General features: G+C 38.8%; 1 protein-coding gene across 1 annotated transcript in view; it reads right to left on the reverse strand.

Annotated features, from left to right (window-relative positions):
* The window catches only part of MOK (MOK protein kinase), a 48672-nt gene that overhangs the window by 22134 nt on the left and 14099 nt on the right, over positions 1-12439 (reverse strand). The window contains exons 2-3 of the mRNA XM_069465313.1: positions 12005-12119; positions 722-811 (exon numbers count right to left, since the gene is read on the reverse strand). Coding sequence (XP_069321414.1) covers positions 722-811; positions 12005-12119 — 205 coding nt within the window. The remainder of the gene's footprint in view (positions 1-721; positions 812-12004; positions 12120-12439) is intronic.

A 12439-nucleotide genomic window follows, 5' to 3' on the forward strand; every position in this document is an offset into this window, starting at 1 on the left:
AACTGTTCCATCCTCTGATTAAAATCTACTGGACTTTAATTGGCAGAGATGAGTTGCTTGGCTGACTTTATGGTCAGGCTCCCCCCAGAGCTGCAGTGAGACTTCTACACTGAGATACACCTTCTCAGAGCGGCAGTGCCACTCCAGGTCCCGAAACCCTGCAGCCTGACTCCCTGTTTCACTGAGGCCCAGAAGCACAGCACGGAGCTGCCAGGGAGAAGGGTTCCCAGGCCTGCGCAGGCACCAAGGCACAAGCTGTGCTCTGCCTTCTTGATTGGTAGGTAAACCTTATGGAAACTATTCTATAATTAGAAGAGAAATTTTTAAATACCCAGAAATGATATCAATTATACTAAGAAAGACTGTGTAGAAATGGTAACTGGCGGAGACAAAGTGAAAACACACAATCCCTGAAATAACACAACGGTGCTTTCCCAGTAAGTCATTCACACTCAAGGGTGCAGAAGCCGAACTGAGCTACAAGAGACAAACTCTGCACGGTTTGTATGCTTTTACGATATGGAGTCATCGAAACATTTCCATATTAGGAATCAGATACACATTTGTCCAAATAAAAATGTGATTTAAGATGAAGTCAAAATTGTTACTCTCTGAGCTACAAAGCAAATACTTAAAATGCCTACCATGGTTTTCTTTCCTAAAAAGAGATTTAGCATTTTTAGCAAATTTAGATAACTTTTCATGCTCCAGATATACTTACAAAACCACTTCATGCAGCGTAAGAATGTTTGGGTGTGGGTGCAGGCGCCTCAGTGCTTGTATCTCTCGTAGATTGTTCACTTGCTCAATGCTACCGTGTAAGCACAAATAAAGAACTACTTTACAATTCAGGTCAACTCTAAAACTAGGGTTATTAAGTCATTATTTATTATGTACGATTACAATTCAAAAACTCACAAATATTTTGAGCAAGTTAATCAGGTTTTATTTCTCCCATTAGAAACTAAAGGTAAGCATGTATATCTCATTTCTGCATTATCTTATAAAAATCAAAGTTCTTCTTTTATGTTTTTTATCATTTTTTGCAAAAATCAAAGTTCTTATAGCTTAGAACATATATTAAAGTTTTTCTCATCAAAGATCCTGAAATAATCCTTGATAATTTCCTTCACATTTATTAATAAGTGTAGAAATAGATATTAAAATTTCTGATTAAATTTATTAGTAAGATTATTAAGGTTAGTAATTAAAATGTATTAGTTTATGGGAACTGCCCAACTGAACAATGAAATGCTCTGAAAATAAGCATTTCAAAGTTCAAGGACTAGACCCCCCACTCCTTCCCATCTTCAGTGATGGCTAGACTTTTTCTCCATTTCATTCACCTGGTGACAAGTGTGCTATTGGCAGATGTGTCTTATTGCAGGCTCTTCTTTATGAGGAGTGCTCTGCCTGACACAAATCATGCTAACACAACCGTAGTCAGGCCCAAGGCCTGAGGCTGGCTGCCACTGCCCTCCAGACAGACCCCTCTCAACAGATACACCTCAATATGGCGGGCCTGTGAGGTCATATCCAATCCAACGACTTGATCCACCAGGGACTTCCATCTCAGAGGCTCCAAAAGGAACTAATTGTAGAAGTATTCTTTCTTTCAACTGGCAAAATGCTGCTCTGCCAACTTTTAACATATAGTAGAAAACTCAGCATTTGGTTACTCAGAGAGTGGTTATACCCAATTATATTATGTAGTTTTAAATCCATATAGCTAAATTTTTTAGGTCACTCTCAAGAGAGCCAACAAATGGGAGCCTGATATAATAGCCTGAATACTTTAAGATCATTTCCAACTAAAAGTTTTAGGCTCCTCTTTTGTTACTACCCCCTATTTCCTCCCTCACACTCAGGATGGTATTCAGAATGTTAGCAACCTGCACCCCAGGTCAACAAACAATCAGAAAAGACACAGCCCACAATGCTGAAGCCAAGTCCTAAAGGCAGCACTAACCCTAGGGGAGGTCTGGGAAATGCTGGGCAAGGGGCCAGGCAGCACTCAGTGGGCTCAGGACATCAGCCATTCACCAACTAAAATATGAGTTGTTCGATATTCTAATAACCATCATGGCCATATTGGTGTGTACAGGGACCGGATCAAAATCTTGTCTATTTAATTACATCATCCCACGCCTCCCAGGCTTAATACCCCCCACCCCCACTCCTCACCAGCACCCTGGCCCACGGAGCCAGTGCCTGCCTTAGTGCCTCTACACAGTGCTTCCCAAAATGTGTCCAGTGGAACATTATTTCTCTGGGAAATGCTTTGTGAGGAAATTGCACATTCAAAAAGCTTGATAAATGGGACTACTCTAGTCCTTGGAGAGCCATAATTTATAATTGATACTAAAAGCTCTCAAAAATGCTGCAAAATAAAGAGAACAGTGTGTCTTTATTTAAACAAACATTAACCAAACACTTTGGCCCTGGATCCTTTCTTTACATACTATGTAGTTACCGTTCTGTAGAACTAGGGTTCCAGAGAACATATCACTGCAGACCATCCTCTCAGTGACAAATGGAAATAGCTTTTTTCTCTTTGGAGCAGGGGAGGTGAATAAAAGTACCGATGAGGCAAAAGGGAAAAAAAAATCATGTCAAACATTTCTTTGGGGGCACGTATGCAATTACAGAGCATCTCTTGAGCTCCGTCCCTGGGATCTGCATGGGGAAGAGGCCACCAAGGCTTTTATTCGTGGTCCCACACCCAGAGGGGTCCGATTCAGGACAAGGATGCTGAAGAAGTCCCACCACTCCACCTAGTAACTGTCACACCTCTGCCTGTGGCATGCTGTAGGTCAGTAGTTGTCAACTGGGGAGGATTTTGCCCCCCAGGGGACACTTGACAATGTCTGGAGACATTTTTAGTTGTCAAAAGTTAGGGGAAGGCCAGGCACGGTGGCTCACACCTGTAATCCTAGCACTCTGGGAGGCCAAGGCAGGAGGATCGCTCGAGGTCAGAAGTTCGAGACCAGCCTGAGCAAGAGCAAGACCCTATCTCTACTAAAAATAAAAAGAAATTAGCCGGACAACTAAAAATATATACAGAAAAAATTAGCCAGGCATGGTGGCGCATGCCTGTAGTCCCAGCGACTCGGGAGGCTGAGGCAGGAGGATCACTTGAGAATAGGAGTTTGAGGTTGCTGTGAGCTAGGCTGATGCCACAGCACTCTAGCCAGGGCAACAGAGACTCTATCTCAGAAAAAAAACAAAACCAATATGGTATTGACATAAGGATAGTCAAAGAGATCAATGAAACAGAATAGAGAGTACAAAACAGACCTACACTTTTGTAGTCAATTGGCTTTTGACAAAGCAATCCAATGGGAGAAAGGAAAGTCTTTTTAACAAATGGTGTTGGAACAACTGGATATCCATTTGGGGTAAAAAAAAAAAAAATGATGCTTGATCCATACCTCACACCATAAAAAAATTAATTCAAGATGGATCACAGCCCTAACCATAAAAGTTAAAACGGGATGGTTTTCAGAAGAATACAGAGGAGAGTATCTTCACGACTTGGAGGTAGGGAAAGACTTCTAAGACAGAGAATAGAAAACAATAACCATAAAAGAAAAAAAATAATTCCATAAATTGGACTTAACTGACATTAGAACTTCTGCACATCAAAAGATACCAAAGAGAAAATGGATAGGCAAACCACAGACTTGGAGAAATTAACTGCAAAACCTATCTGATAAAAGGCTTATATACAGGATATATAAAGAACTTCTATAACTCAATAAAAGACAAACAGCCTAATTTTTTAAATGGGCAAAAAACTTGAACAAAGGAAGATACATAAATGGCCAAAAAACACATGAATAAGTATTCATCATCATTAGTCATCAGGGAAGCGGAAACTAAAACCACAATGAGATAACGCCACACTCTCACCAGAATGGCATAAATTTAAAAGACTAACACCACCAAATGCTGTTGAGGATACGAAGCAACTAGAACTTTTATTCTTTGCTGGTAGAAATATAAAAAGCTACATCACTTTGGAAAAAGATTTGGCAGTTTCTTATAAAGTTAAACATATACCTACCTAGTGATTTGACCCAGTGATTCAATTATTTCTAAGTAAATGCCTAAGAAAAATGAAAACATACATCTACAAGAAGTAGAATTTCATGGCAAATTGGAAACAATCCAAAAGTCCATTAACAATAGAATAGATAAACAAATTGTGTTGTAGTTATACATTGGAATGAATACTACTAAGCATTAAAAAGGTATCAACTACCAATACAACAATAAGGATGAATCTCAAAGACCTGATGCTAAGTTAAAGGACCTGGACACAAGAGCATATACCGTGAGATTCCATTTAATATGAATTTCTAGAAAACGATAAAGAAAAAAAAACAAAACAGAATAATGGTTACCTGGAATGGAGTAGGAAACTGACTGAAAAGGAAAATGAAAGAACTTTCTAGGGTGATAGAAATGTTCTATATCTTGATTACATAGGAAAAACTATTTGCCAAAATTGTACAGTTAAGCTATTTGCTCTTCAATGTATGCAAGTTTTACTTTTAACAAAAAAAAGAATTGTATAATGTTATCGACTGCATGCTTGTGTACTCCAAAATTCATATGTTGAAACTCTAAGCCCCAATGGGTTGGTATTAGGATGTGGGGCCTTGGGGAGGTAATTAGGTCATGAGAGTGGCGCCCTCGTGATGGGATTAGGGCTCGTACAAGAAGAGACTGGAAAGAGCTTGCTTCCCTTCTGTCTGCTCTCTGCCATGTGAGGACACAGCAAGAAGAGGACCACCTGCAAGTCATGAAGCAGGTCTCTCCAGACACCAGATCTGCTGGCACCTTGACCTTGGACTTTCTAGCCCCAGAACTGTGAGAAATAAATGTCTGTTGTTTAAGCCACCCAGTGTACAGTAATTTGTTTTAGCAGTCCCAGCTATACTGAGACATACAATAATGACCAAGGAGGGGAAGGGGATTGGGTGGAGGTATAGATTAAATAAAAATTGAAGGGTTGGTAATTCTGCCTGCAAGGACCTAGGGTGTATTCCATATTATATTCTTTTTAAGTGAAAAGAAAAGGCTTTTAGTGAGAAGTCTTTTTGAATTTCTCACCTTTGTTTTTATTTATAACCTTACACAGCAAACTTTTTATTTTTGTAAAAGTAATTTGAAGATTGTTTAGTGATGTGACTTGAGAAAAACTGTGTACCCTGTCTAGATCTGACGGTGGCATTACAGTCTGTAGCCAGGCAGAACACTGGGAAGAATACAGGCTCTGGACCTACACAGACTTGGGTTTCAGACTTGGTTCTACTACTTGCCAGCTTGGTGGCAATGGTCAGAGTGGGAAACTTGATCTCTCTAAACCTCAGTTCCTTAGTCTGAAAGACAGCAACAACAGCATCTTTCTCCTGGGGTTGCAGTGAAGATTAAATAACATGTGTATCGTTCACGTAGTACTGTTCATGACACCAGATACATAGTGAACAACTGCTATGATCTTTGTTACTTCAAAATTGTCTTCAAGCTGTACTAACTTGCACGATCTGTTACCGAATAGCTGATTTATATGGCAAGTTGCTTTATCACTGTGCGCCAGTACTGCACTAAGTGCTTTACCTGAGTTATTTAATTGGACTTTCAAAACAACCTTATGACGTAGATACTGTGGTTATCCCCATTGTATAAATAAAGACAAACTGAGGCACAGGGAAATTAAGAATTGTTCAAGGTCACATTAACAGTGGCAGAGCTGCTACTTCAAACTTTAGAGTCAGAGCTAGTAACCCTATGCTGACTGGTTTAGCACACATGTGCTAATATTATTACTTCAAGGCACAAAGAGAGATCCTACAAATATCAAGACTAGGAATTTTTTTAAAAAGAGACCCATTACATTTCTTTTTAATATTTCTGTAGGAAAAATACAGAATAAAATCATAGCAAAAGAGAGGCTCTTCTTAATTGTATACTTTTGGTGAGTAGAGGCGGAAGAAAATTCTGAGGATATACCAAAAAAGATATCAAGAGGAGTTGGTCTTGTTGCAGGCCTTAGGCAGGTAATTAACTTCGTTAGCCCTAAACTAAGGCTTTAAGTAACTCAAAGGAAAACAGTCCTCAGAGGCTGAAAGTACCCTTCCTGATATAGTAGTAATGCATGTGCTTTTTTTCCTAATTCTACCTGAATTTCATATTAGCAAAGATTATTGCATAATCCATTAATTTCTATTTTCAATTAAAGCAAAAGGAAAGGAGTGGAAGTAAAACTTGGAGGGAGTGGGGGTCAATGACTCCAAATACCAGCCTCATTCTACCCAAGTGATTCGGTGTGATCTTCCTCTGTTAATGCTTCATCGTCCCCACACCACCCACACAGCTGTGCAAGGTAACGCTCAGTATTCATTTAGACAATGAGAAGTGAGCAGAAAGGAATTTTTAAAGGTACCTAAAATTAACTTTGAAATTATTCTTTAAATGAATAAGATTAAACTGTTTAATAATGATGATAGATACTCAGAACTCTAAAAGCTAGAAATATGATTTTCATAGTTCAAAAACAAAAATAAAGAACAGCATTAAATTTGTGGATCACATATCAGTGACACTGGAACATCCAATAAATTATAGTAAGTCCTCCCTTAATGTCATGAATAGGTTCTTGGAAAATGCAAACATTAAGTGAAACGTACAGCAAGTCCTTGAATAACATCGTCTCCTTCAAGACTGTTTTGTTATAATGTCGATGAGATAAAAAAAATTGGTTTTGTTTTATGTCATTTGGCTTAAAGACACAGTTTCCAAGAACCTATTGATGACATTAAGTGAGGACTTACCATATTAGCAATCTCATCCCTAGAGATGACACGAAAAGCAGTTGTCTTTCTAGAAGAAACTTACAGTAATTTCTTCTCAGAAATCAGAAATAACAGCAATACCTTTACCAATGGAAGCTTATGAGCAATGTGAATCATTCCAGATCTATGCTTGCTTTTCGATTGCTTGTTTTGCTTTGTTTTTTACTTTATTTGGACTTATTTTAGACTTACGGAAGAGTTGCAATGACAGTGCAGAGTCCCTTTCACCCAACTTCTCCTATTGTTAACATTTTACATAACATTTATGAAATTAAGCTGGGTGCAGTGGTTCACACCCATAGTCCCAGCTACTCATGAGGCTGAGGCAGGAGGATCGCTCGAGCCCAAGAGTTTGGGGCTATAGTGCACTATGATCACATCTGTAAATAGCAAACGCACTCAGCCTGGGCAACATAGTGAGATCTCGTCTCTAACAATAAAAAATAAAAAATTTTAGGCCTGGTACAGTGGCTCACATCTGTAATCCCAGCACTTTGGGAGGCTGAGGAGGGAGGACTGCTTGAGCCCAGGAGTTCAAGGTCACAGTGAGCTGTAATTGTACCACTGTACTCCAGCCTGGGCAACACAGTAAGACTCTGTCTCTAAAAATATATATAAAATAAAATAAAATAAAATGAAATGTTAAAAGGTAAGAAATTAACATTGGTACAACACTATTAGCTAAACTAAGGACTTTTTTCAGGTTTCCCCAGTTTTTCTTACTAACGTCTTTTGTCTTCCAGGATCCAGAATACCACATTACAATTACGTTGTCATGTCCCCTTAGCACTTCCAATCTGTGCCAGTGCCTCAGTCTTTCTTTCTTTTTTATTACCTTGATAGTTTTGAGGAATACTGGACAGGTATTTTGCAGACTGTTCCTCAATTTGGGCTTGTCTGATGAAACCTTGATTATTTAGTTAAGGTGGTACCTGCCAGGTTTCTCACTGTAAAGTTACTATTTTTCCCTTTCTATTTTCTACTATTTAGAAGCAAGTCACTACGTCCAGCTCACACACAAGGGGAAAGAAATTAAGCCCTATGTACTACAGAAAGGAATATCAAATAATTTGTGAACATATATGTTAAAATCTTCATACTACTAGTATTTATTATTAATAGCAATAAATAGTAATTAAAATTACTATTTGGGGGAGATAATTAATATTTTAAAAATTAAAAAAAAATTTTATAGACAGGGTCTTGTTCTGTCACCCAGGCTGGAGTGCAGTAGTATGATCATAGTTCACTGCAGCCTCGAACTCCTGGGCTCAAGCAATCTTCCTGCCTCAGCCTCCCAAGTAGCTGGGACTACAGTCACATACCACCACATCCAGCTAATCTTTTTTCTTTTTCCGTTCTTTCTTTCTTTCTTTTTTTGAGACAGGGTCTCATTATGTTGCCCTGGCTGATCTTGAATTCCTGGCCTCAAGCGATCCTCCTGCCTCAGCCTCCCAAGTCACTGGGATTACAGGCATGAGCCACCGTGCCTGGCTCCAATAATTAATATTTTATAGGCTATGCAGAAATACTGTTTCTCTTTAAGGTTTCACTCATTTATTTTAGCATTCATGAGTGGATCCTGCCTACAGAAATTATTATAGTATTCTAATGATGACTGTCTATTCCCCTCATTCCTCCTACATTTATTATTTGAAATTCTTCTATGAGGAAGAATTGTCCCTTCATCCCAATTTATATATTCACTTAGTCATTTATTTATATCAATATGTCTTCAGGGTTGTTGAATAGAAAGACAGGAAGATAAATTGAGTGAGATAGATGAGAGGGGTTGGCATATACACACACTAGCTCAGGATGCCTAGTAGCAGTGAGCAACCCAGTGCCAAGATCGTGTTCTCTAAATACCTTTCTCCAATAAAATGAACCAGGGCTCCTTAAAGAAATGGAAGAATCTAGGCCTGGGGCAGGGAAAATACAAGATGAGCCTAGAAAATCTTATAGTGTCAAAAAGTTTTTTTTTTTTTTTTTTTTTTTGAGACAGAGTCTCGCTTTGTTGCCTGGGCTAGAGTGAGTGCCATGGCATCAGCCTAGTTCACAGCAACCTCAAACTCCTGGGCTTAAGCAATCCTACTGCCTCAGCCTCCCCAGTAGCTGGGACCACAGGCATGTGCCACCATGTCTGGCTAATTTTTTCTATATATATTTTTAGTTGGCCAGATAATTTCTTTCTATTTTTAGTAGAGACAGGGTCTCGCTCTTGCTCAGGCTGGTCTCAAACTCCTGATCTCGAGCGATCCATCCGCCTTGGCCTCCCAGAGTGCTAGGATTACAGGCGTGAGCCACCACACCCGGCCAAAAAGTTTTAAAAAAGAAAAGAAAAAGGATAGGGCTTATCAAAAGAACATGAGAGCCAACCTGAAAAGGCTCCCCATAGCCAAAGCTGGAACAATTTGAGCAATAAGTAATTATAGTATTGGATTACAATCTCCTATGGTTTTTAACATATATATATATATTGGAAGCAAATGAGAACTCACAAGATAAAACTCAAAGTCCAGTTCTCCTTGAGTCTGGACTACATAGGTTAGCAGGTCATGCTTTCCTAGGGCACGTAAGAGATGCCTGTCAAGACTAGGCACTAGACTCTATCACTGGTTCTACACATCAAACAACCACAAAATACCACTAACCTGGAGCAAGTATACTTCCTTTTGAGTAAAGTCAATACATGAAACTGTGATTGACACAACAAAGAAAACTCTGTAACTAATCCCCTCCACATATACAAACTTTAAAAAAAAATACAGTAATACCAATTCAGTGGTATTTTATTAAAGATTTTTACTTTTTATGGATTTTTAAAAGAAAAATATGTGTTCTAATTAAATGATTGTAAAGTTAAAGGCAATGAACATTTTTTCTAAAATACAAGTGATTACACATACAGTGACGGAGGCTACTATCATGCTAGCTTTCTGTTTATTCCCTCGTTTTGTTTTCAGGCACCTCGTGACAAGGAGGACTCAGGCAGACAAGGCACTTTTGGTGTGCTGGGGATCAGGCAGATGGCAGATCCAGGATGTGCTTCACCACCAGGAAATCCCATCCCTTAGTCCAAGGAACTAAGGAGGTATGAGAACGAACTTCTCTAGATAAATCGAGTGTTCTCCATCCTCCAAAGAACTGCTCCTTAGAAGATCCTAATTTTCTTTGATAGATACCTCTCCAAAATGTTACAGATATCTCTACCTTCCTGAAGACACTTCTGTGACCAAGTGACTCATGTGTGATGCAACCTCTCCTTGACAGCAGATTGAACAGAGTGAATGTGACCATGCATTATTCTAACGAAGCAACAATCTCCAAAGTGCCTGAAGTCTGTGGGCTATTTGTCCAGTCTACTTTTTATATTTAGTCCTTCACCAAAATAATAGCTGGCATGTCTTATTGATGTATGTACTTATATCTACCTCTGAACCTGACAGTGATCATCTGACAAGGATTCTGATCATCTCCTAAGGTGCAAATGCATTGCATCCTGCTGCTCAAAGTCCTATACTGGCAACTTTGGGTTTGTAGTGGATTTCTCAAAGGTAGCTATTTAGGGAAGTCTGCTCTTTAGAAACAGGATAATCAGTACATGGTGCATCAAATTCTCTCTCATGAGTAGTTTAAAGATAAAGATGGTGTGGGGGGGAGGAAGATAAAGAGACACAGAAAATGTGGAATACGTAGAGGAAGCAGTTCTGGATGAAGAAGCACAGAAGGCCCAGTGGCTTCAGAGTCTTGGTAGTAGAAACTGCCACATGCTTTGGGCAGTGAAAAATGAGGATTTTGTGTAGTAGAATCTGGATCCAAATTTGGCTCTGCTCACCCAGTGATCTCCAGCAACAATTGTCAAATTCCTTCACATCTCTAAGCACCTCTCCTCATTGAAAAACAGGTGTGATAACTACTCTGTCTGGATATCATGACGATGAAATCACTGTTCTCAATACCCTTTGACATGATTAATTGTTTTATATTTCTTTTCTTTGATCTGAGAAACAATTTTTTATATTAAAAGTTTGAAATCAAGGTTTATACCCCAAAACACTTCAGAAGGCTCTGCATCAATATGGGAAAATTATAATACTATGTTTTTTAAAAAATTACTTTGGCTATATAGAGGCTTCAATTCCTTTGATATTAAAAAAAGGAAAACAAAAGAAAAGAGAAAGCTGAGCTTCAATCCTCTTCATTTTAAAGTTTAATAGTTATAATGAAGACAGTATTTACTTCATTATTCTGACAGAGTTTCCTAATCACATCTGGTTTTTGACTCACTAGTGGGATATATGCTAAGAAGCTGACAAACTCCCAGACTTTAAGAGGCTGCTCTGAGGAAAAAGCCACAGCAGTCCTCCAAGGGAGTGATCAAGAACTACAGTTCCACTCTCCGTAAACAGCACTCCTGATCACGCCCATGGAATACATTTCTCCATCTCCACCTGAAAGTGATTTTTCAGCATATCAATATACTAATTAACTCACAATTAATTAAATTGTAAGGACCTCTAATACATTCTAAGGTTTCATTTATAGAAGTCCAACTCATGGACACACACACACCTGTTAGGAATACAAAGACTTTAAAGTGAGGCATACTTTGTAACTTAAATTTTCTGTGGCCATCTATCATTGATATCACAGTAAACCTGGATGTGAGTAAACTCCAGTAGGATAAACATTAGTGCATAATCCTCACTACCCAAAGAAATTTGATTATGTTTTACATATTATGAAATGAATAAAATTTTCCCATTAATATTAAGTTGCCCTTATTGATTTAAACCTGTATCTGTATTAAGTCTTTTTTTTTTTTTTTTTTTTTTTGAGACAGAGTCTCACTCTGTTACCCAGGCTAGAGTGAGTGCCGTGGCGTCAGCCTAGCTCACAGCAACCTCAAACTCCTGAGCTCAAGCGATCCTCCTGTCTCAGCCTCCCGAGTAGCTGGGACTACAGGCATGCACCACCATGCCCGGCTAATTTTTTCCATATATATTTTTAGCTGTCCATATAATTTCTTTCTATTTTTAGTAGAGATGGGGTCTCGCTCTTGCTCAGGCTGGTCTCGAACTCCTGAGCTCAAATGATCCGCTCACCTCGGTGTATTAAGTCTTAAATACGTCTCTGCCTACCTTTCAAAGCGCTGTTTCATTTGTTTACATGCATAGTAGTTTCCATCTCTCAGGCTCTGCATCTTCATAACTTCAGAAAACGTTCCCTCTCCTATTTTGCCAATTGTTTTGTAGTCTATAAATTCAAAAATTATAAAAACAAAATTTTATTTATGCATATATTTTGTATTCACTTCTAGACGGCAAACTTTTTATTTGTAAGATAGTTTAACAGCAATATTTTGAGAACTGTTTCTCCTAGTTTTTGTAAGGTTTAGTGTTCCCCTCACTTTAGGAGAAGCTGGGTTGTACGTTGGCAACAAAGCACCGTTTCCTCCTGCTCTATGCCCTCCTTGGTACAGTGGGAACCACATTACCCAAATCTTGGCCAACAATGAGAGGCTCAGTTACTCCACAGGATTCAGAAAGCAGAAGAGCAGCGGAGACCAGCATTAT

The sequence above is a fragment of the Eulemur rufifrons genome, chromosome 2 (assembly GCF_041146395.1).
Source record: "Eulemur rufifrons isolate Redbay chromosome 2, OSU_ERuf_1, whole genome shotgun sequence".
NCBI lineage: Eukaryota > Metazoa > Chordata > Mammalia > Primates > Lemuridae > Eulemur > Eulemur rufifrons.